At 48.2% G+C, this 23,843-nt stretch overlaps 2 protein-coding genes across 12 annotated transcripts in view; one reads left to right on the forward strand and one right to left on the reverse strand.

The window, feature by feature from the left end:
- BEND7 (BEN domain containing 7) overlaps window positions 1-13,300 on the forward strand; it is a 90,932-nt gene extending 77,632 nt beyond the window's left edge. For 5 of the 9 annotated variants that reach the window (XM_040645394.1, XM_040645398.1, XM_040645393.1 and 2 more), the window contains exon 9: window positions 1-586. This exon is cut by the window's left edge. Coding sequence is in view for 4 of the 9 variants with exons in the window: in XM_040645391.1 (XP_040501325.1) it covers window positions 13,197-13,300 (104 nt within the window). In the remaining 5 variants the exon portion in view is untranslated. Of the gene's footprint in view, window positions 587-13,196 lie in introns of those variants that run through there. The other 4 variants (XM_040645391.1, XM_040645392.1, XM_040645397.1 and 1 more) reach the window with 2 other exon arrangements.
- The window catches only part of LOC121106313, a 40,362-nt gene continuing 29,638 nt past the window's right edge, over window positions 13,120-23,843 (reverse strand). For 2 of the 3 annotated variants that reach the window (XR_005838933.1, XR_005838935.1), the window contains 3 exons: window positions 15,384-15,547; window positions 14,900-15,302; window positions 13,120-14,159 (listed from right to left, as the gene is read on the reverse strand). The gene's annotated coding sequence lies outside the window, so the exon portion shown is untranslated. The remainder of the gene's footprint in view (window positions 14,160-14,899; window positions 15,303-15,383; window positions 15,548-23,843) is intronic. The other variant, XR_005838934.1, reaches the window with a different exon arrangement.

Raw genomic sequence — 23,843 nt, forward strand, 5'->3', positions numbered from 1 at the left:
AGTTCTCAAGGGAATTGAAAAGATTAATTAGTGCCCTTTCAACTCTATTAACATGAGAGGCGTATGTTGCTAATAAAGGTAGAAACATTTACCTTACCACGTGGGGTCTGTTAAATATGCATCACGAACCTTCGAAAGCACTTCCTTCCAAGACTGGGTGACAGCTTGGAGTTTTCAATACTTGAGGAAGGGTGGGGATTGCTCAACTCACAAGTACGTGCAATGCATCCACAAATTGGAAATACATATCACAAAACCACAACAGTAAAATCGTATTTTGTACATTAAAATTGTATTTGTGTTTACTTACTGTGACTACTGTTCAGACTTTATTCAGAAATCCTTTTTATAGGCTTTCTTAGTAAAAAAAAAAATATTCCATATCTATGGATGATGTCTCAATCTTCTGTATATATGTTTTATTAATATGTAAATATTTAGATTTTTTAAAATTACTATGTTCTTTAAAAAAAATTTCAACACAAGGCTAGTTGTGAAATGGTGTATAACATTGTGTTGTGATATCAATTCCCAAGATGCTCTTTATGTCCGTTCCAGAAGAATACAATAAATTACTTTAATTGAACATGCCTGGTTCGTGCCTGTGTGCCAGTCGTCCTGTGTTTATGAAGAGGAGTCAGAGCTAATCATTAATTAAAAGGTATTTATTAATACTCGGGTGATCTTACACAGAGAATTATATCTCCTTAGGAAGCTAATTTTTAAAAATAAACAAACTAGATTGCCCCCAGAAAGAGCGTCTTCGAATGCAGAAAGTCACAGGCTCTGCCTGGCAGTCCCGAGAATGGCTGTAGCTGGTCCCCCTTGTGCCACTTGAGCGTTAAGTACGGATAGGCTCGAAGCCTAATTTTAAATGAATTAGGTTGCTTTATAATCTTCACTTAAAAGGTTAAGCCCTGCTTCTATGGAAACAACACATCAGAAGGACAAATCGGTCTTCTTTAATGCAAAGTGGCTGGTCACACATAATTGCTTTATTCTCCTCTCTGAACACGGGAGGGCGCTGCTCCTCCCAGGACACCCTCCCCCCACCTCCCTCGCACCCCTCCCCCCCCCAGCCTGGAGCACCCCCAGGCTGGTCTGTCCGTTCTCTCCTGGTCTCTCTTCTGGGTCTGGTTTTGGGGCCTCGCTTGGGGGGGGGGGGGCTGAGCTATTCCGCAGCTGCCAGCAGAGGTGGGCGTGGGGCGGTGGGCGGGAGCGGCTGCCGCAGAAGCAAGCAGCTGGATGGCTGGTGAGAAGGCGGCAGGGTGAGGTGCTTGCAAAAACACGAAAACCCGTGCCACAGCCAGCTGGAGTCTCACGTACCCACACCTCCTGGAAGCTGGGAGCCTGACACCGGCCAGCCCCAACTGCCGCGATGCCCCTAGACCTTCGTGCAGGCCTTGGGCCGTGGCATGATCTGTGAGGGGGCCCACATCATGTTATTTGGCCCAAGACCCCACACGTGTATGTGTCACCAGACTGACAGCCCTAAAGGGCTCTCCAGTGCAGCGTGAGGGGCCCAGGGGCACCACGGGAGGCGACACCGGGAGGGGGCTGTGTCCTGTCGCCAGAGACGCAAAGATCACACGCTGCCTCAGTTGCCTCTCCTCCTACAGGCCTGGCCTCACGGAGTGGTTGGGAGCGGGAGCCGCCTCGTTCCCCAGCCGCACCTTGAGTCCAGCTCAGCCGTTTCCTGCACACCCACCGTGGGCAGGCACTGTGTTGGGTGAGTCCGGCAAGGCTGGGAAGCAAGGGGAAGAGCAGTGAGAGCCGAGGCTGGGGAGGACGGCCAGGTGCCAAACATGCCAGGCCGTGTAGTCCATCCCAAGAAACTGGGAAGACACAAGGCGGGGCGCACGGGGACAACTGAGGCACCCTAAGAGATCTTGATCAGACTCATATGAGGTATTGACCTGTCTGGCTGAAAGATGGTACCTAGAGGCAGGGGCAAGCCTCAAACAGGGAGTCCCAGTAAGAAGCTGTTGGAATAGCTGGGGATAGATCAAGCTGCTATGAGGACACAGCCCCAAATGCCCAAGCAGAAGAAAGAGAACCAATGGGATTCGGTGACTCGCTCGCTTGCGGCAGACAGGGCAGTGCAGCTCTAGGGAGGAGAGGGGGTCTGGCTGAGGAACCTCAGTGTCCTTTGTGCTCCCTAAGGTAGGGAGCGTGGGGAGGAGCCACTGGGAGAAGAATGACAGACGCATTCGGGTGCAGAGTTTGCTCCATTCGTTGACTGAACACGTGTGATCTGAACGCTTAGGACGGGCCTGGTGCTGTTCTGGAGGCCAGTAGAGCAGCGAGGCGAAGTCCCATGTGCCTGGGCTCGCCAGGACGGTAGCTCACAAAGTGTGAGCCCCGAGGAAACACCCACAGATAAGGCACAGTATACTCCTGAACTGGAGAAGTTACTCGAACTCGGAGCTCAGCCCCAGACTAGAGGCAATCAAGATTTTTATCTGTTAATGCTGAGAAATTGAGGGATCTTTTAAACCTGAAGTTTGAAACTAAGCCACTTCAGATAATTCCTTTAAAACACTTTTCCAAAACACAGCTGCTGTGAGCACGGGACACGGAGGGCAGGTCAGAATCTCGCTCTCTTGCTTCCTGTTGTCCATACTCCACCGCGACGCTGCAACAGATTCAAAACGTGGAGGGCCCTCGATGTGAATGTGGAGTGAAAATCAATTTTACAAAGGAAATTGAGCGTCCTAAATTGGTTCAATGAAGTGGTGGACCAATTGCATATTCTGGTAGAAAACACGACTTTCCGCTCTACTCCAGCAACGCGCAGAAAAAGAGAATACATTATACTATTACTCTGTATATTACTGAATTAAGCATCCTCCAAAAGTGATGTATTTCTAACCGCTGGAAACCAGAAGCGACTCCGTGAACAACCCCCACGCTAACCGCATCCCCCTCTTGCGAGGAACACTGTAACACTGCACGGTTAGGGGGAACTAGTCCACTGTGTGAAGCAATGCCCCCCCTTCCACTCCTCTCACTGATTCTCCCTGTAACACAGACCTACGGCTGTGGGCAGCCTTGACTCTCGTCGTGAAGATTCTGTTTCTATGGTTTGTGCCATCCGCTCCTCGAGCCTGTCTGTCCTCTCCGCCTCCGTCGTGCCGGTGTTCCTTTGGGAACGAGAACCGCAGCTCATCTTTCCCTTCCTTTGTCCTCCTGGGACTGGCTCGCCAGTCGTGGTGGGCTGACGCCTGGACATGCGCTGCTGCCCATACGAAGCGAGAAGAGCCCAAATGCACCTGGATCATGCCTAAGCTAGCGTTATCACATATAACTCTAGAAAATGAACCAACTCTCAAAGACCAAGAAATGACTTTCGATTGGAAAGTACCCAGTGACTTTGGAGATGGGAAGGAGGGGGTGGTAGGAGTTGACAAAATTAGTCTGAATTCATCGGACAGATTGAACGCAGGAGAAGAGCCAAGAAATGCTTTAGAAACTGTGACAGAGACTTACTCCCCTCCCCTCATTCCCTCACTTAAACATATTCTAAAACTACAGAGATTGAAGCTGTGGTTTTGGTATAAGAATAGATCAATAAGACAGAATGGGAATTTAAGGAAAACCTTACCTATAGAGACACATACATTAATATACATAATTAATATATTGTAATAACAAGAGGCCTGAATATAAAGGGGCTCGAATGAAATATAGATTTTTTTTTCTCTAACTCAGAATAGCCCAGAAGTGGGTGGTGGTCCATAGTGTTGGTATGTAGCTCTGTTCCATGAGGTCATCTAGAAACCCACTTGTATCTTTATTGTTCTTTCAGCCCCTAAGAGATGTCCACGTCCATGCGGTCAAAGCTGGCTCACCAGCCGAAGTCTACCTTTGAGCCCATGGGAAGGTGGGGAAAAGTTAGTGGCAGGGAACAATTTCCTTATGAAAACATGATCTTGGGGTTGCATAGATCACCTCTGCTACAGCAGAGGAGGGGCTAGGAAATATATCTCTAGCTGGATGGCTATGCGCCCAGCTAAAACTTGTATTCTGTTACTACCAGGAGGAGTGGGAGAATGGATACTGGGGACAATGAGCTGTTGGTTCCACACGTGCCATTTTAAATGGCAGGAAAGGACAAATGATTCGGTTAATAGTATTGAGGACAAGTGGCCAGCCATGTGTAAGAACAAAATTAACTCAAAATGGATCATAGACCTACATGTAAAAGCTAACACTATAAAACTCATCAAAGAGAACAGAGAGGTAAGTCTTCACACTCTTGGGGCAGGCGATGGGTTCTTAGCTAGGACACCAAAAGCACAAGCAACGAAAGAAAAATAGATAAACGGGACACCATAGAAATGAAACCCTTGTGCTGCAGAGAAAGTCGGAAGACAAGTCACAGAAGGGATGAACAGATTTGCAAAGCATATATCTGATCAAGAATTTGTATCTAGGATATATAAAGAACTTTTAGAACTCAAAAAATAAAAAGATAATCCAATTTAAAAACGGGCAAAAGATTCCAACAGACTTTTCTCCGAAGATATCTAAATGGCCAATAAGCTGATGAGCATATGGGAAGATGCTGAACATCGCAGTCATTAGGGAAATGCGGATCAAAACCGCCGGATTCCACTTCGCACCCGCCAAGAAGGCTGCCAGCAGAGGACAGAGTGTTGTATGAACGTGCAGAAATGGGAACCCTCGAACATTGCTGGTGGGAATGTAAAACGGCGCAGGCTCTTTGGAAAACAGGTTGGCAATTCCTCAGCAAGTCAGACATAGACTCACCGTAAGACCCAGCAGTTCCACCCCTAGGACTAGACCCAAGAGAACCGAAAACGTGTCCAAAGACTCAGACATGAACGTTCAGTCTACGACATGTGAATTTTACGTATGTGACTTCTATCTCGATGCAGATGTCATAAAAACTACTAATAAAGTTAGACCCTCCCACCTTACCCTGGATGTGGCAATTGATTCCAGGTATTTCAAGGATTCAAGCAAAATTAATAATAAAAATATTAGGAAATTTTAAATTCATATTTCCATAGTTGAGGAGAGGAAGGATTTCCCAAACATGAAGAAATTATCAAGTAAAAATGAATTCATTAACTAAAAATGTTTAAATCATACTTTCAAAATTTTACCAAAAAGATTTTTTTTAAGATTTTTTAAAGATTTTATTCATCCATTTGAGAGAGAGTGAGCACACAAACAGGGGGAGGGGCAGACAGAGAAGGAGAAGACTCCCCACTGAGCAAGGAGCAAGGGGCGGGGCTTGATCCCAGGACCCTGAGATCATGACCCGAACCAAAGTCTGACGCCCAACCCACTGAACCACCCAGGAGCCCCTTAAAGATTTTATTTTTAAGTAATCTCTACACACAATGTGGGGCTCGAACTTACAACCCCAAGATCAAGAGGCACATGCCCCACCCACTGAGCCAAGTGCCCCAACATTTTACAAAATTTAATAGCAAATGAGAAAAATATTTGCAAAGTAAATGGTTTTTAAGATTATACTTTTTACATGCCCAACTCATAAATCAAATGGTCAATAAATACTAAAATGCTAGAATGAAACCAAGAAATACAAATTTAAATAGTAGCAGGAAATATTTCGATCATTCATCCAACTGGCAGAAATTGCAAGAAAGGTAGCACCGGTATTTCTTGTAATGAAAGGAACTTAGACACGACTGATAAGCACGATAATTAGTCAGGTATTTCTGGGGGCGGTTTGGCAACATAAATCAAATTTGTTTAAAACCTTTGACCCAGCAATTGGGCCTGAAGGAATTTTTCTGAAAGCAATGAAGATTTACCCAAAATTAAGCCACAAAGCCACAGGGTGTTCATCGCAGTTAAAATAATAAAACCAACCAACAAACAAAAACAATTTACAATGTCCAACCACAGCTTAAATTCCAATACCTTCTTAAAATGGGGTACTCTGCAGCCATTTTAAGTGGTCTACACAGAGATCCACAATCAATTAATTGAAAAAAAGCAGGTCACAGAAAAATAGGTACTGAAGGATTTTTTTTTTTTTTTGAGTGCACGAAATCATAGGGAAAAAACGTCTAAGAGAACATACACCGAACTGTTGATCACAATTATCTTTGGATGGGGAGATTATAGGTACTTTAAAAGTTTCTGCCTGTTGTTTACCTAAATTACTATTTCGGTAAAGAACACACGGCTTTTGCAATGAGAAAGGAAATTAAAGGTTTTTTAATAATGTAGAAAATTTAATGGCGTGGAGAACTGTTCGTGAGAGATTTACTGTTAAATAGTGTGTTCAGCCTGTTCGTACTTCTTAATTTCAGAAACCTTTCTTTTTGTTCAGTTAGAACTCATGGTGATTGTCACTGCAAACAGACACGGTGCAACATGTCCCCAGAACGTACACCAACAGCCACCTACGGCTTTGAAAAGGTACCGATGACGTTTTACCGTCAGCCTCGTCCCATTCTGTAAAAGAAAGACGTCTGGGAAGAGAGGGCTGGTGGTCTATACACCCCTGACTATGGCGCGCTTGCCGCTTGGATGCTGTCAGGAGTATCTGAAATGTCAGAGTAAGCTCTTGGAACCCAGGCTTCTGAAACGCCGCATAAGCTCCAGTGAAAACTTCGACCTGCTACTCCAATAATATGTACATTGAACCCACTTACAGGACTCTGGAGGTCCATGCTTTACTTTGAAAGGAAAAAAAAACAAACAAACCCCACACACGCACCATTGCACCGCCTAACAGGAAAAGGGTCTCCTCTCCGTAGCTTGGAAGGAAACTGGAGATGTGCTGTATTAAAATGTATGAGCTGCAAGACAAGCAGCAGCCCGTTTGAGGTCGGAGTGCATCGGACACATCGGTTCCAGAAACAACACCGTCAGGCCCTTTGGGACGCGCAGAATGACTACCTAAGAAAAATACAACACGGGGTGGGTTGCTGCGGCAAATGGGGCCAAGGATTTAAGCAGTTCGGGCGTGAGGGTCTGTTCGCTCCTTGGCTTCTTATTCATCTGTGCGATTTTGCTCTGACCTGACAGATTCGTGGGCGTCGAGCCCGCAGGTAGTGTAACTACAGTAGATACGATTGTTATCCCGTTTAACAGGTGGGGGAAAGGGCTGTAATCTGTTTCAGCTCCCAGAACGAGGGACTGGTTTTAGTCAAGATTTGAAACCAGGGAATGCGACTCCCACTCCCCCACATTCAGGTGAGAGAAGCTCTCAGGAGAATCCCGGTGAGATGGGCTTATCCGATGTGCCTTTCTGGTGCTCTTTACACCTTAGTTTGCACAAAAGCATTGAGCCAGGAATGATAGCATATTTATCGAGGCTTCGTTGAAGCCTGGAACTGTCCTCAGTAGCTTACCCATACTAATTCAGTTAATCCCCACTACAAGTCCGGAAGTACTATTGTCATGCCCATTTTACAGATGAGGAGACGGAGTCGCAAAGAGCTGAAATAACCTGCCCCATGTCACATAGCACGTGACCGAGCCAGGACTCAAGCCCAGGCATTCTGATCCAGAGGCCGTGCTTCTAATCCGTCTGCTTTAGGATGCATTTCTACGTCAAGGTGTTGGGTATTTGGTCTATGTCAGGCCGTAAGTGTTTTACTTGAATCGTTTCGTTTGAAATATCCTCAACATACTGCCAGCGAGAGCCCGAGAAGTAGTTCCTGTCTTCAACCTGACGACAGGTTCTTTATTAAAAAGTTTCCGAGAGAACACAGCAGACTGGTTACAAGAAGGAGTTTTGCAACCAGAACGACCAGGGTTTAAATACTGGATCTGCCATTTCCTTAGCTCTGGTATCTTTTCTCCCTGATTTCCTCCCACTCTCCACTGTCCATCTGCCCACACAGGAATCGAGGGAGACTAAATGGCAGGCAGACTATCTCCAGGATGAAGACAGCCACGGAAATCAATGAGAACCCCCTCCTCTAGGAGGGAGACATTTCCTGCTGGTGATGCCAAAAGCCAGTGGTCCTCAACAAGGGGTTCCCCCGACGGGCAGCATCAATGTCACCTGGGAAGCTGGTGCAGCCGCAGAATCTCCCAGAGCTGGCCCGGAAGCTCTGGGGTGGGGCACCGTGTGCTTTAACACCCTGCAGCTCAAGCTGGGGAGCCGCAGCCCCAGGCGCCTGGGGGGTAGGCAGGGCCCCCGCCTCGGAGCCGTGAGGGGGATTACCAGTAACTTGTGACCAACGAGAACAAGGTGTGAATTCGCTCCCTGAATGAATTAGAGCAGATTCAAAGCTTCCCCTGAGAGAGCATCACTGCCCTTTACCTTCTGGCTGGAGAGAAGCGTGTGGCATTACAGAAACTAGAACTAAAGTACCCAAATCTCCAGGGACCCCATGGAGGCGGGGCCAAGGGTGGGAACCGTTGACAGTAAGGTGCTGCTACAGCGAAAAGTTGAAGCCCAGCCCCTTCTGTTTTTGCTGCTGGGATGGAGGCCCCCCCAGAGGGCAGGGAGGGGTTAGGGCAGAGACTAACACCAGACCTCACCTCCTTGGACACAGGCTCAGCCTGTCACTCCCTTCCCTAGGTCCCTGTCGGCCAGCGGGTTCCTCCCAGACCTCCCTTTCCTCCCTGCGCATGGTTGCCTGAGCCCCCTGCCCTCCAGCATGGCCCTGACACGACCACCATCACGTCCCAGGAGGTCCGGCAGCACCAGCTTGAGAAACTATCAAAACCACCAAGTCCCAAAAGACAGCAAGCGAACCAGCAACCGTTCACCGCCACCCGCTGTACAGAGGGCCCCGTACCAGGAAAAGAGACTGAAAGAACCTATACGCGGTCACTGCTTTCAAAGGGCCAGCGAGGAGACAAAACGTCAACCTGCCACAATGACAGAGGCCATTCGGGCTCCCAGCTCTGGAAGATCACAAGTCATCACACGCTGGCCGAAAGAAGGTACCAGACAATCGACAAAACGAGGACTTCCAAGGGTGGAGAGGCTGTTGGAAGGCTTTGTGGAGGAAGAGGGACCTGAGCTGAGTCTCGGGAAGAAAACGTGTGTGGGGAGAGAAGAGCGGTAACAGTCACACCCACAAAGGGGCCAGTACCTGAAGGCTCGGTGTGAGAAAGGGCAGCGTACACGGAGCTCATAATCCGTTAGGCTGGAGGGCAGGGAGTCTGGCCAACGTTGCAAGTTTATGTAGAGACGTGGGGGTTGAAGCTTAGAGCCTGGTGGCCAAAAACCTTGGAAATAAAATGTATTCTATAGGCCATGGTTTCCCAATGTGTGTGATTCTCAGAATATTCTCTTTGTGAAATGTTAATAGATGTTCCGGGACTAAATGGGTTCTGGTACCAATTCCAACATGGGGAGCTTTCCCACAAGCAGACGCAATTCTACAGACAGCAGCTGCAAGTGCTGGAATTCATCAGCCCTGATACCGTGTATCCAGAGGTAGCATCAGGGCCCACAGAGCAAGAGTTCCATCCCGCAGGACTGCTCCCCGCGCCCCCCACTCGCCCCCACTTCAGACTCCAGTCGCAAACGCACGTTGTCACCCATACTTCTGACTGCCCAAATATAAATCAGAGGATCCCAGGACTCCCTCCTCAGTTTCGATTAATTGGCTTGATTGGCTCACAGAACTCAGAAGCATTTTACTTCCTAGATGATCAATTTGTTATGTAAAAAGATAGGACTGGGGAATGGCCAGGTGGAGAGAAGCATGGGGCCCGGGTGTGGGGAAAGGGCGAGGACCTTCCATGCTCTGTGGGTGCGCCGCCCTGCCTGAATTCTCCCCGTGTCCACCAACCTAGAAGCCCTCGGAAACCTCTTATTCTAAGTTTTCATGGAGGTTTCATTACACACGTACGACTGACTCAATCACCGGCCACTGGTGACTGAAAACCATCTCTGGCTCCTCTACCTTCACCCAAAAAGGGGGGGGGGTGCGGGGGAGGGGACAGTTCTGGTTCTCCTGCCAACCAGCCCTAACCTTAGGTGGGGTCCAAAAGTCACCTTCTTAACATAACAAATGACACCTTTGTTGCTCTCATCCTTGAGGAAATTCCAAGGGTTTGGGGAATTTTGCGCCAGAAACAAGACCAAATATCTATTTCTTACAAACCACGGTATCACGGACAGAACAGTTTTGCAGTCTCCTAGGCCTTACACGTTTGCACAATCTCCCAGGTATCTTACCTGCAGGACCTCTTGAAATCGTGAATCTTGAAGAGAGAGATGGGTGCAGCGTTTTCCCAACTTAATTCCATATGGAACCCCTTTCTGGGGACGTGTGCTCCGGGTGAGAAACTTGGCTTGTAGATTCCCGAGGGTGGGCCCGTTTCTGCTGGGCCCTCCTTCGGAGCTTGTGTAAGAATACGGATCCCCTCGGAGGTCTGACAGGCCCTCTGAGGCGGAATCGCTGCCCCAGGTGAGTCCTATGTGTTATCAAGCTTGAGAAAGACTGATTTCCATTGTTGCAGCTGAATAAGGTACCAATGGTGATGGGGAGAGAAAGGTGGGAGGAAGGTGAAGGAATAATGAACAAAACCGTGTGGCTTGGATACGGAGGGGCTGGGCAGGGGGACTGAGGAGGAAGGAGCACTGAGGTGAGGAGGGGGTGCTGATGGGTAAGTGGGGGCACTGAGGGGACACAGAGGTTAGAAATGGTCAGGAACAGAACAGAGATCGGAAGGAAAACCTCACTTTACAGGATAAACAACCTCACACCTGTGCAGGGGCTCCTGGTTTACAACATATCTTCCAAAATACCAGCTCTGTCTTCCTTACAAACCCCATGAGGTGGGAGGTAAAATTATCTCCATCTTTCTTGGTTTAAGGAAACCAAGGCTAAGCCAAGTGGACAGGTGCTGTTTTTCGTTGCCCTGTCCCATAGCCAGCTCCTGTTTTCGCTCTTAAGAAATGCTAGAGGAGCAGTGTCCAGCCTCCCCCAAGGTGAGGGGGGAAAACTCAGCATCCGGGCAGCAGCGGGGGCCCAACCTGGCTGTGCGAACTGCTAAGAAGCTTCTAGAACGCCACGCGTCCTGCCCCCTTGCTGGATCTGGTTCCCCAGCCTTCCTGCCTGTGGCGAGAGCGACCACACGTTCCTCCCTGCATCGCATCCCTTTTCTGTCTACATTCGCCAGAGTAGGTCTCCGTAACTTCCAAGAAGCCTGATTTGAATCAGAAAGGTTAAGTGTGGGCATGAACTCTACTCTCAAGATTCAACATTCAGCACATCTGCTGCGTGCCAGGCTGTGGCATTGACAAGTATAATGAGTTCGATTTTAGTCATACGATAATGTCCGTGATGAACATCCAGGTGGGAATTTCCAGTAGGCATTTGGAGATGCAGGACTGGTAGAGGGGATAAAAGTCAAGGTAGAAATAATGGATTTATGAATCAATTCTATTGAAATCATAGGTGTTAATGAAATATCTTGTAACACAGGGCAAGTTGTGACAGCAAACACTGGAAGCACTCTGACAATCCGAGGAGTGCAAAATAGTTTGAAAAGTCCTCCTGCAGAGCTTTGGGAAGGGAAGAACATGGCAAGAAATGTGGAAAGGCCAGGCATTCGGGAAGATTCAGAGGTAGAAGTCACCGATGTGTAGAGGCAATTTCCTAATATAGACTGGGAATGTAAAAATAAAACTTCCACTCAGCAGTTTGCACTGCATGATCCCATTTTATTTTTTTTAAATGTGTATATTTGCATGAGTCTGAAGGAGCCACATGAAAACATTTGCAGTGACTATCTCTGGATGCTGCCATTTTTTTGTTTCCTTCTTATCTTCCACATTAAGACTTCAGAATTTTTTCCCCAGAAATAATCCATCAACGATAAAACCAACCCTATTAAAGTGTACAATTAGGTAGTTTTTAGTATATTCACAAAGTTGTACAACCATCATCACCACCTAATTCCAGAAACCCTGCACCCGGTTAGCAGTCATACCCATCACTGCTCCCTGCCCCAACCTAGGCAACCACTAGTCACTTCCTGGTCTCTCTGGATTTGCCGGTTCTCGGTATTTCACATAAAGGGAATCATCCACGGTGACTACACTTAGCGAAGTGATCATTTCAGAATCCACGCACAGGGTCACTGTGTTATACACCTGAAACTAACAATATCGTATTAAAATCATCAGAAGAGGGGCGCCTGGCTGGCTCAGCCGTTACAGCATGCAACCCTAGATCTCGGGGTTGGGAGTTCAAGCCCCCCATTGGGTGTAGCGGTTACTTTAAGTATAAATAAATGAACATCAAAAACTAATGATGTACTATATGGTGACATAACACAATAAAAAGAAATATAAATAAATGATTTTTTAAAAAATCAGAAGAGAAAATATAATTTGCAAGTGATAAAAATAAAACTTCTGGGGCGCCTGGGTGGCACAGTCGTTAAGTGTCTGCCTTTGGCTCAGGGCGTGATCCCAGAGTCCCGGAATCGAGTCCCACATCAGGCTCCTCCGCTGGGAGCCTGCTTCTTCCTCTCCCACTCCCCTGCTGTGTTCCCTCTCTCGCTGGCTGTCTCTCTCTGTCAAATAAATAAATAAAATCTTTAAAAAATAAAATAAGACTTCTAAATCAAAAAGTTTTTTAAAAAATGGAATCATGCGAGCCGTGTCTTTGTGACACTCGGCTTCTTCGACTTAGTACAATGTATTTATGGTTTATCCCCATTGTAGCATTTCCCAGTGTATCATTGCTACTTTTTGCCATATAATATTCTACCACATGTTGTTTATCTGCTCATTAGCTGACTGATACCTAAGCTGTTTCCAGCTTTTGGCTGTTGGGAATAATGCTGCCACGAACATTTGTGGACAAATTTTGTACAGACCTAGGTTGTTGATTCCCTTGGGTAGATATACAGCTAGGAGCAGAGCTGCTGGTCCATAGAGTAACTCGGTGTTTAACTTTTTAGAGAACGACCAGTTTTCCAAAGGGTCTGACCGTTTAACCGCCGCCCCCGCCCCGGCAACACACAGGCTTACTAACACTTGCTAACATCCCTTCTTAGAACTGACACAGCACAGGCATTAAGGAGGCACAAGACCTACTTTGCTTTTTTTTCCCCCCAACAAATTTAATCCTTTGTGTAATTTTTCTGCAGAGGGAAATATAAACAGGAAAAGATTCTCTACAATAATAATGATACAAAAGCTGACATTTATTAGATTCTTAATTCTGGAAGGGCTCACGTATGATCCCTCTGAATATTTGCAGAAAGCCCTGAGTTTGGAACCTACTGGAGAGCTGAAGAACATGAGGAACGGAAGGGCAGTGACTCGACGAGCATTGTAACGCGGCCCCACAGCCGAGACTGCTGACCATTCCGTTGTGACATCGAAAAACCTGCCTCTCCCTTCAAGCTGTACGTCTGAAGAACAGTTTCAATAAACCACCGTGTGTCATCTACATATGTTCCCACTGGGGAAAAAAAATCCTTCTCGAGATGATTTTTCATAAGTCAGTCAGGTACAATTCATCATACTCCGAATGCTAACAAATTCTGGGGACACAAAACCTACAGCATACGTATAAATAATTTGACTTTGACTCAGCGGCGTAAATATTAATTCAGTGCTTTTTTTAAAAAAAACGAACAACTTTGTTTCCCTGAGTTGTTGTGATACTTCTTCTCTCCTTCTGGATTTTTTATTGGCTCATTGGTGCCAATAGGAACGGGTTCTCAAACTGATTAGCCCCGAGAAAGACTCTGTAATGAAATAAATCTAAAGTAAGACATGCTTTCAATTTTGTTTAGAGGGGAGTTCCCCCCCCCACCCAGCTCTGCTTTGTTTCCCTGAGAAACCTTGGTATCTTTTGTGTTCGAAAACATGTCCGCTTCTGTGATTTCAAAGGACAGGAGAACAAATTCTGTTTGTAACTGGCCAATTTCAGCTCCTGAGAAAGACCGTGGAGGAAGTGGTATGTGAATAAGATCTGAATAAAGCTTATTATTAGATCTCGAAGAGAATCAATAGAATCTAATGTGGTTTTCCTCGCATCGCATCAATAAAGCAACGTTGTTAGGAAGGCATTGCAATCTTGTCTTCTCTTGTTGGTTTGAAAGCTTGTCTTCTTTGTTGTGGTGGCCGATTTGCCCCTGGGTCGTCTGTCCCAAGGACTGATTTGTTTCATTTCGTGATGCATCATCCCTGCAACCATAATGACGGCTCAGAACACCTGGGGAGATAAACAGATGTTATTTTTATTATCTGGGCTTTATAAATAAATTTTAACCTGGAGCGATTACATGGCCTAAGTCACACATTCAGCGGCGTGGGTAAGGCTGAGGCGTAGTTCTCTGCGAGGAGACCTAATCTGCTTACAATCAGACTGAATCTGGGGGATCGAAGGCTCGCCCCTTATTTCACAGTGCTGGTGCTTAGAAATCTGACATCAAGGCGTGGGCAGGGTTGGTTCCTTCTGAGGCCATGGGGGAAGGGTCTGTGAGAAAATACATTTCTGTTGTTTAAACCACTCCTCCCGTGGGGCTTGGTTAGGGCATCCCTAGCCGACTAATACCGGGGCTGCTGCTGCTGCTGCCACTTTACCGACGATGAATGAGAGACCCCGGGTCTCCTGACAGTCAGCCCAGTGCCCCAGGATCATGCCTGTGGGGCTTACTATGCCAGAGCCCAGAAAACACAGACATACCAGCTGTTTGGTGCTCACGAGCTCCATGTTTAGCTCAGACATGGAGTAAATCCGCAGCTCCACTCTCCTCTTTGCCCGGCAATTACTTGTTTCAACGATGTTATTTTTAAGTAATTTCTACACCCAATTCGGGACTCAAACTCACAACCCCGAGATCAAGAGTCGCAGACTCCCCCCACTGAGCCAGCCAGGCGCCCCTCGTCAGCAAATCTTAATGAGGGATTTGAAATTTGGCCAACTCGTCAGAGGCTGACTTGACATCCTACCTCTCCCTCTCCAGTTCTCTTGCCAGGAAAAGTGTTTGCTGGGAAATCTCCACTCGTGTCCGGATTCCCAGAGGCTTCGTCCACCCAAGACACCTCTGTTCTGACATCCCGTGCTTTGGGGAAAGAGGACCCTTCTGTTCTTGTCAAGCAGGCTGCTCTGTCCCCTGGGGAGGAGCCCTGCGTCTTCACTGGGATGCCAACGTGAGTCTTTGTCTCTGGAAATGATGTGGGGGCTGCCACAGTGTATCCCGCGGGGCTCCAGGCAGCACTCGAAGGGTGGCCCATGCAGGAGGCCTGGTTCCCGGGAGACTCGGTGACTGCTCCACAGTGAGATGAACGCAGGCGACGGCGAGCCTGCAGCAGCATCCACACCGATGTAACAGCAACGCTACGTCAGTGGAATCTAATAATAAAAAAAGAAACGAGCTTGTATTTCATATCTTTTCTTACGCAATAATGTCCTCTTTCTCAGCACGCATCATACCCCGTTGCAAATAAGAAAGCTTGGCCACAGGTCGTTGGAGCAGCTCAGCCCAGAGGTCAGCACGACCGACGGAGGAGGCACAGAGATAATCAAGAGAAGCACGGAGACCAGGTGTTGGAGACCGAAGCCCGAACCTTCATCTTGATGGAGCTTGGAGGCGGGGCCTTAGGGAGGAAATGAGGTTTAGATGAAGTCGTGAGGGTGGGGTGCCTATGATGGGATTAGCGTCCCTAGGAAAGGAAAAGAGACCAGAGCTCTTGCTGTCTCTGCCACGGGAGGGCGCAGGAAGGCGGTGGCCGTCGGCGGGCGGGGAAGAGCCCCCCAGGAACCACATCGGCCAGCACCCTGATTGACTGACACACCCAGCCTGCAGAACTGTGGGAAGTAAACGTCTGTCTCTGGTGTCTGCTGTGACAGCCCAAAGGACCGAGACCCAGGCTCCGCCACTGACAAAGCAAGGAGCTGTGGCTCAGGCAGGCTGCTGGGGCTGGTGCTGCCTCCCCTGGTGGCCTGTCTTTCCCGGGTCTTTATCAAACTTGGCCTGGGCTCCCATGCCTGGCACAACCAAGCCAAGTCCCCGGCACAAGCCTGCCAGTACAGCACTGTGTTGGAAGGCAGGTCCCAGGGGCGCCTGGGTGGCTCAGTTGGTTAAGCACCTGCCTTCGGCTCTGGTCATGATCCCAGGGTCCTGGGATCGAGCCCCACATCGGGCTCCCTGCTCAGTGGGGTTCTGCTTCTCCCTCTCCCTCTGACCTTCCGCCTGCTTGTGCTCTCTCCCTCTCTCTCAAATAAATACATGAAATCTTAAAAAAAAAAAAAATGAAGGCAGGTCCCAGGGCACATCACACCCCAGTCCCTTCCTATTGCCTGATGGGGCAGCCACCCCACAGGTTTCTATGTCAAGAAGGAAGGGCCGGTGCCTCACGATCCCTTCCCTCCCACAAAGCTGGTCCCGCCTCAAGGCAAGGCTTCCTTTAGGAAGCTCGTCTACTCCTTCCTTAGCAACGTAAGGGTTCCTTAAAACTCCACACAGCAATCGTTTCCTCCTCTTTAATATGAATGGTAAGTTCCATTTTTTTCTACATTTGTAGAAAAAAATTTGTGTCCCGAGAACTGCCATTTGTATATAATGCAATCTGCACAAGCCTTACTTTTCTTGTTGTTTGAGAAAAACAAAAGGTACAGATGCTTTCATGCTGATGAACAGCCGTCCCAAGGCTTCACAACAAGCCTAGGCCTGCGGCTTCAGTCATTCGTTTCTCAGTTATCTTGGGAGAAGCAGGTCAGGGATGAAAGCAGGCCCAGGAGGCCAGGGGGTGTGGGAGAAGGACCACGGGAAATGGCCCTGCCATGAACGAGAGTGGCCTTGGGCCAGTGCACGAGCCGCCCGGCACCTGGCACCCCACAGGGTTGGGAGAGCCGTGACCTCATACTTCTTGATGCAGTGGCGTTCCACGGCAGCCCCTCCTGTCCTTTAGATAACCAGACGCGTGGCCACACGGCCTGGACCGAGCCTCCTTCTCGGCCACCTTCCCTCTCCAGACCGGCCTGTTAATAAGGCAGCATCCTGAACAGTTAGCGGCATTTCTAGCCACTTCTCTTTCCTGCCCAACAAGTAACTGTTTTCTGTCAGCCTCCTGCTACTCCCCTCCTGGAGAGCCCTTCTTCCTTCCTGCCCTGCCCGGGGCTGCAGCAGGCTCAGCCCACTCCCCTGAATCCCTGTACACCCCTTCTTTGGCCCTGGTTTGCCTGCCCCCTGGCCGGTGACACAGCCTCGCTATTTACACAGCATTCACAGCAGACAAAGCATGATTGTCGGGCCCTAACAGTACTGCTGATTCACTGACGCCTGAGCAAAAATCAGATCGGGGGAGCTGAATGTAATCCGCACCCCCCTCCCCTGCCTGCCCAGGGCCACTGTCATCAGAAAGTGTGCCTGCAGAGGGTGGCAAGGGAATGTCAGGCACTTGACATATCCATGTGTTACCTCCTGGGAGCCTGGCCATCCCGGTGGGGCGGGTGGTGGTTCCGTTTGATACACAGGGAAAGTGAGGCTCGCTGAGATTCCTGTGTGCTAAGGGGATGTCCTGGTGTGCCATTCGGTCTTAAAAAGAAATTCGGTCTCATGCTGCTCAGGGCCAATGCAGAGCTGGTAAGAGGCAGACCCCGTGCGGTGCAAGTCCCCTCTCCTCTGCCGGGCACCTCCCCTCTGGCCCCTGCCCTTACCCCTCAGCGGTGTGGCTCTAGGATGCCCGAGCGGTTAGGGAAAGTGGGGACCTGGGATCTGGCGGGGAGGGCAGCAGCCACCTCGGAGCCTCTGCGATGCCCAGCGGAAGGGGAGGGCACAGACCATGGACCTGGGGTAGTTCTGTCCCCTGGGAAGTGTAATGGGGTGCTAGTTTGCATTGGGTTGGGTTGGCCCAGTAATTTGGGTCTGGATACTCAGTGGGGGTAAGAACAATGATAGGTCGGTCCTGCCCTGGATGACAGTAGGGCCCCGTGAAGGCTCACTAGCCCCTTCTGCTAGCTGCTTCTTTTGCACGCGCTCGCTCACTGCTGCCTTGACATTGGCCCAGAGGACAAGATCCAGTGCTTCTGGGGTCCGCTGCCTGCTTTTCAGCGGCTGGAGGAGCAAGGCATTCAGAAACCCGTGACCAGGCCTTTCTGTGCTCGGGGCTTTTAATCTCCTTAATTGAAATTGATTGGCCTCTTGGGAGGCAACTCTGCATCGGCCCTGAGCTTCAGCATGGGATCAACTTTTGCTTCTTTCTTTAAAAGACCAGTTGACACACCAGGGCATCTAATCTTATCCCTGAATCCCGGGCCCCTTTCCAGATGAGAAGCAGAACCAGAAACAAGCACACTTACAAGAACAGCTCAGGAAAAAAAAGCGCCTGATAAAAATAAGGGGAGAATATTCTGGTCTCATTGTGGCTTCACGAGCTACAAAAGGCCAGTCAAAACCCCATTACCAAGGAAAGATGTAATCACATGGGGAAGGAGCCATGGGAGCGGGAGGGGGGCGCCCTTCTGGAGCTCACAAGATAAACAGACCGGGTTAGAGCATCTCTTCAGAACCAGCTGCAAAATAGATAAAACGGGAAGAAAAGTGAAAGCCCTTCTTCAGTTAAAAGAAAACCAAACATCGACAGAATGGTTTCAGCATCCAGATTTGCGTTCATCCAGACGGACAGCAGGCCCCCCAAAGTAGCTGGAGCTGGTTGACAAACCGGTCTGGCAGGTCATATCTCTTGGTGAAGCCTCTGATGGGGCCCCTTACTTACCAGACGGATCCCATATCCTGGAAATATCCCTCTGGGGGCTCTCCTGTGCCTCCTGGGGGTCATTTCACCAACCAGACATGGGGCTTCAAAGCGGCTATGTTGGGGAGGCTCGGCTGCTTTGCGACGCCCGGCAATAGCGGTACAGAGCACACCAGGACGCGAGGAGTAGCTGGGAGGTCAGGCAGCACAGCAGGGACAAGTAATCGTGACCAGCGGCAAACTCGTTCTAAGAACATCTTGCTGCCTGGCCTTCAAGATGGGGGCGCCTGGGCGGCTCAGTGGGTTGACTGTCTTGACTCTTGCTTTCGGCTCAGATCATGAGCTCATGGCTTGTGGGATGGAGCCCCACCTGGGGCTCCGTGCTCACCGGGGAGTCTGCTTGAAGGTTCTCTCTCTCTGCCACTCCCCCAAATCGCATGCGTGCTCTCTCTTTTTTCTTTTTAATATTTTATTTATTTATTTGACAGAGAGAGAGAGCACAAGCAGGGCGAACTGCCGGCAGAGGGAAGGGAGAAGCAGGCTCTCCGTCGAGCAGGGAGCCTGACACAGGACTCAATCCCAGGACCCTGGGATCAGGACCTGAGCCAAAGGCAGACACTTAACCGACTGAGCCACCAGGCGCCTAATAAATAAATAAATCTTTAAAAAAATAAAGATAAATTGAAGGGGATTAAGATACACCTCCCCCAACTATGCTACCTTGGCACAAGGATTATTTTAAGCTGAAGGCATCTGAGAATCAACAAAATGCAGGAAGAATTCTCTTCCCTCCTCTTTTCTGCCTAAAAGCAGGACATAAATTTCCCTTTGTAAAGGTGTCCCCATCTCCCATACTAGGAAGAACGTGAATGTTACCAGCAAGAGCGTCATCACAGAGATGAGTCTGCATTAACAGACCCTACTAAAAACCCCTCATTTCCCATATATATCCTTATCACTTCATCAGTGTACGTCTCCTTAAAGCCCAAATCTCCTTTCCTTTGCTAACGATGGCATATAAACCCCCCGACCAAGTCTCACCACCTCTTTTCTATGAACTGTGCAAGAAAAATATTAATAAAATTTGTATTCCTTTTCTCCTGTTTGTCTTTTGTTGGTTAAATTTGCAGGCCCCCAGGCACTAAACCTAAGAGGGTAGAAGAAAAGATTTTCCACCCCAACAATATCAAGACATCCAGATTTTAAAAGCAGAGATCTGGCTTGTTTGCTGGAGAAGCTCCATTTTCAAATAAATTCAAGTTGAGAGTGGTCCTTGTCTCCACTTTCCCGAGCAGCAGGAATGTGACACCAGGATGAAGGAGAGGGTGAGCTCTATAAAAATGAAAGCTGTATCTGTCCCAGGCATCACAGAGCTAGTGTCTAAGGGCGCCTCACACACGGCAGGCATGAAACACATCAATGGACGGATATGTATCGGATGAAAGATCCAAAACAGGATTGGAGCAAATGCGTAACGTAGAAGGTAAAACTGGAGTTTATTGAATACGGGCTCCCATAAAATAACACCAAGACAACCTGTTGATAAGGCTCAGCTCTTGGCATGAAGAGAGGTCACTTCTTGGCAGGTTTTTGGTTTTTTTTTTTAAGATTTTATTTTTAAGTAATCTCTCCATCCAAGTGGGGCTCAAACTTACGACCCCCAGACCAAGAGTCACACACTCCACCGACTGAGCCAGCCGGGCTCCTTCTTCTTAGCAGTTTTCACAGTGTCTCCAAGTGGGGCTGGGGAAGTCCGGACATTCATCATTTATGGTGGGTGTTTCGGTGTGGAGTGGATTAGGATTGACTAAGGCTCATGATATAAAAGTTCAGGATTGTGGGCACAGCAAGGTGAGTTAATCGTTATTTACTGCTATCTTTTGAAGGTAAGCAGTTTTTAGGTGGGTCTTGGGAAGTTCCTAAAACAATAGCTATTTGCCACTTTTATCTTCGGCAAGTGTTTCTGTAGTAGTAAAATTACATTGGTAAAGACAGTGGGTAAGCCACGTTTAGTGAGCGGCCACGTTGCTGTAGACATAAGTAAGCTGAGTGGGAGTCGGTGGTTTCAGTCCTCAAACTAAAGACCTTACGGTAACCATTCTCCTTCCCGCAGTACGACACAGAGAAGTAGACCATGTTTGTCCATGGATTCTAGGAGAGGTGTGGTGGCTAATTTCTGGCTATGGAGGGCTGATAACGTGCTGACCCGCCCAAGGGAGAGGTAACTCGGGTGTGTCTTAGACGGTGAAATCCTCTGAACAGAGCCCTGAGAGAGGGCCAGCTATGTGACTCGAAGAGCCCAGTGCAAAATCAAAATGCAGGGCCCCTTGTTCAAAAACTAAGAACGTCAAAGAGTTTGGCAGTTCCTCAAAAAGCTAAACACAGAATTTCCATGACCCAGCAATACTACTCCCGGGCGTGTACCCAAAGAATTGAAAACAGGGACTTGAACACATATTCGCACACCCATGCTCAGTGCGGCATTATTCGTGATGGCCTAAAGGTGGAAACAACCCAAGCGTCCGTCAACAGAGGAATGGATAAACAAAATGTGGTCTATACACACAATGGAATATTATTCATCCATAAAAAGGAATAAAGCTATTTTTTTTAAGATTTTTAATTTTTATGTAATCTCTACACTCAATGTGGGGCTTGAACTCACAACCCCAAGAGTCACAGGCTCTTCTGACTGAGGCAGCCAGGCGCCCCAAAAGGAATAAAGTTCTGACACATACTATAACATGGATAAACCCTTAAAACATTACACTAAGAGAAGTAAACCTAACACAAAAGGACAAATATTGTATGATTCCACTTATATGACAGGCAAATTCACAGAGACAGAAACTGCATGGGAGGTATTCAGGGGCTGAGGGGATGAGGGGAGATGGGAATGAAGGGTTACTGCTTAATGGGTGTAGAGTGTCTTCGGAATGGAGAAAAAGTTTTGACAATAGATAGTGGTGACAGTTGCACAATATCGTGCATGTACTTAACGCCATGGAATTGTACGCTTTCTAGTGCGGGCCAGCACTAGGATCTGCCCCACCAGCCCCACAGGCAAACCCGACCAGGCCTCAATCCTGGAGATTGAAAGTTTGGTCGGCAATTCTCAACATTCTAGAGGCGTAGGGCCGCGGGGTGTCACAGCAGGGAAAAATCATTATGTTTCAAGTCCTCCTCCCCTTTTCCTCTGAGAGAATAACTAAGATTTAGCATCAGAGGGATAAACCCGGTTTGGGACACGGGAGCATAATACTACACCACATTCCACTACCTTCGTTGGGGATTTTAGAGTCAAACCCCTCTTCTCGCAACCATATATCGAACAGAGCTGCTTTTCTTAATATATTTTTTTAAATCAAAAGACACCACCTTTGGAAAATGTTCTTTTTTTAATACTTTACTTTTATTCATTTATCTGTCAGAGAGAGTGAGAGAGAGAGAGCACGAGCAGGAGGAGGGGTAGAGAGAGAAGCAGACTTCCTGTTGAGCAGGGAGCTGCACGCAGAACTGGGTCCCAGGACCCTGGGGTCATGACATGAGCCAAAGGCAGACGCTTAACCCACTGAGCCACCCAGGTGTCCCTGGAAAATGTTCCGAAATAGCTCCCCCAACAGAGGGGGTCCTCCACCGCCATAGCCTGCTTTCATATCCCCACTCGCCATCATTCAGAAGAGCCTTTCTTTACAAAAACTACGCTTAACAAATAATAACAACAACAATAATAATAATAATAATAAGCACTCACAGGCACCGAACACGATGCCAGGCAAGCTCACACGACCTCATTTGATCCTTACAACACCCCGAAGAGAGAAGCAGTATTACTATCACCCTCCACTTTATAAACGAGGCACGTGCTCCGCGAAATGAAGCGACATCCCCAAAATCACAGAGCTTGTTCGAGGGGGGCCCAGATGCTTATTTCTCTACATGCTGGCAGGGTCCACACCCTGGTTTTAATTCAGAAGAACCATTGGGCAGATTTCAAGTGCGCTAATAGTAACAGCCAATACCTAAGTCCCCACTGCATGCCAGATGCTTTCTGTCTGTTCTTTCATTCGATCGCTCGGCGCGGTGTGTACTTATTGCCATTTTACAGATCAGGAGCCTGAGGCTCAGAGGCTTTGGGCAACAGCCTGATCTTAAAAGGGAGGCATTGACAATTTGGGCGCTGGAGTCCCACGGCCTGGATTCAAACCTTAACTCCCCTACTTACTAGCTGTGTGACCTCAGGCTCAACTATAACATGGACTCTCTAAACCCTCATTTCCCCCTCTGTACAATAAAACATCGATAGTGCTTATCTCATAGGATTACAACAAGTCAGTACCTGTCGGGTGCCTGGAACCATCTCTACGACAAAGTCAGAAGTCAGCAAAGGTGAGCTATATTACTACTCCGAGGCCCACGCTTTTTTTTTCCCCACTAGACTGTTCTGTCTCCCAATCTTCCCTGAGATAGGAATACATTACACATTAAAACAAACAAGATTCTTTTACTGCAATGATGCGCAGTGCTTAGATAAAGGAAGAGAACAACGGTTCAGACTCGTCTATTCCAGAGCTCTCCCTGAATATTCTCAGGGCAGTGAAGCCAATGAAATGAAGGCCCAGGAAAAGCAAGGCTCTTGTGAGTATGAGGTATATTTAAACCTCTCGTTTTTTTCTACCCCGTCTTCATCCTTCCTGTGTTCAGAGGGCTTGGAAGGGTAAATGCATCTTTTTTTTAGAGATTTTATTTATTTATAGAGAGCACACAAGTCGGGGCAGGGGCAGGAGAGAGAATCTCAAGCAGACTCTGTGCCGAGGGCGAAGCCGACGTTGGGCTTGATCTCATGACACCGAGATCACCACCAGAGCCAAAATCAAGATCCGACGCTCAACCGACTGAGCCACCCAGGTGCCCGAAATTCATCTTCTGACCTTGGAAGGACAGGTTCGCTGCTAACACTCCCAATCATGACAGCGTCACAGATGTTAGCTCCTTGTTTGGTACAGGGAGAAGGGTCTGGAAGTCCAAATCTGAGGATCTGGAGTGGATTTCTCGCCCAACTTTCTACCGTGTGAGCAGGCATAAGCACGCTCATCCCTGAGCTCCACTTCTGTCATCTGTGACCAACCACAGACATGAGGATCTCATTAACGATGTGTGCTAGGATGTCGGATGCCTTGCAAACAGTAAGTCACAC

This window comes from Ursus maritimus, unplaced genomic scaffold, assembly GCF_017311325.1.
Source record: "Ursus maritimus isolate PB19 unplaced genomic scaffold, ASM1731132v1 scaffold_31, whole genome shotgun sequence".
Taxonomy (NCBI): Eukaryota; Metazoa; Chordata; class Mammalia; order Carnivora; family Ursidae; genus Ursus; species Ursus maritimus.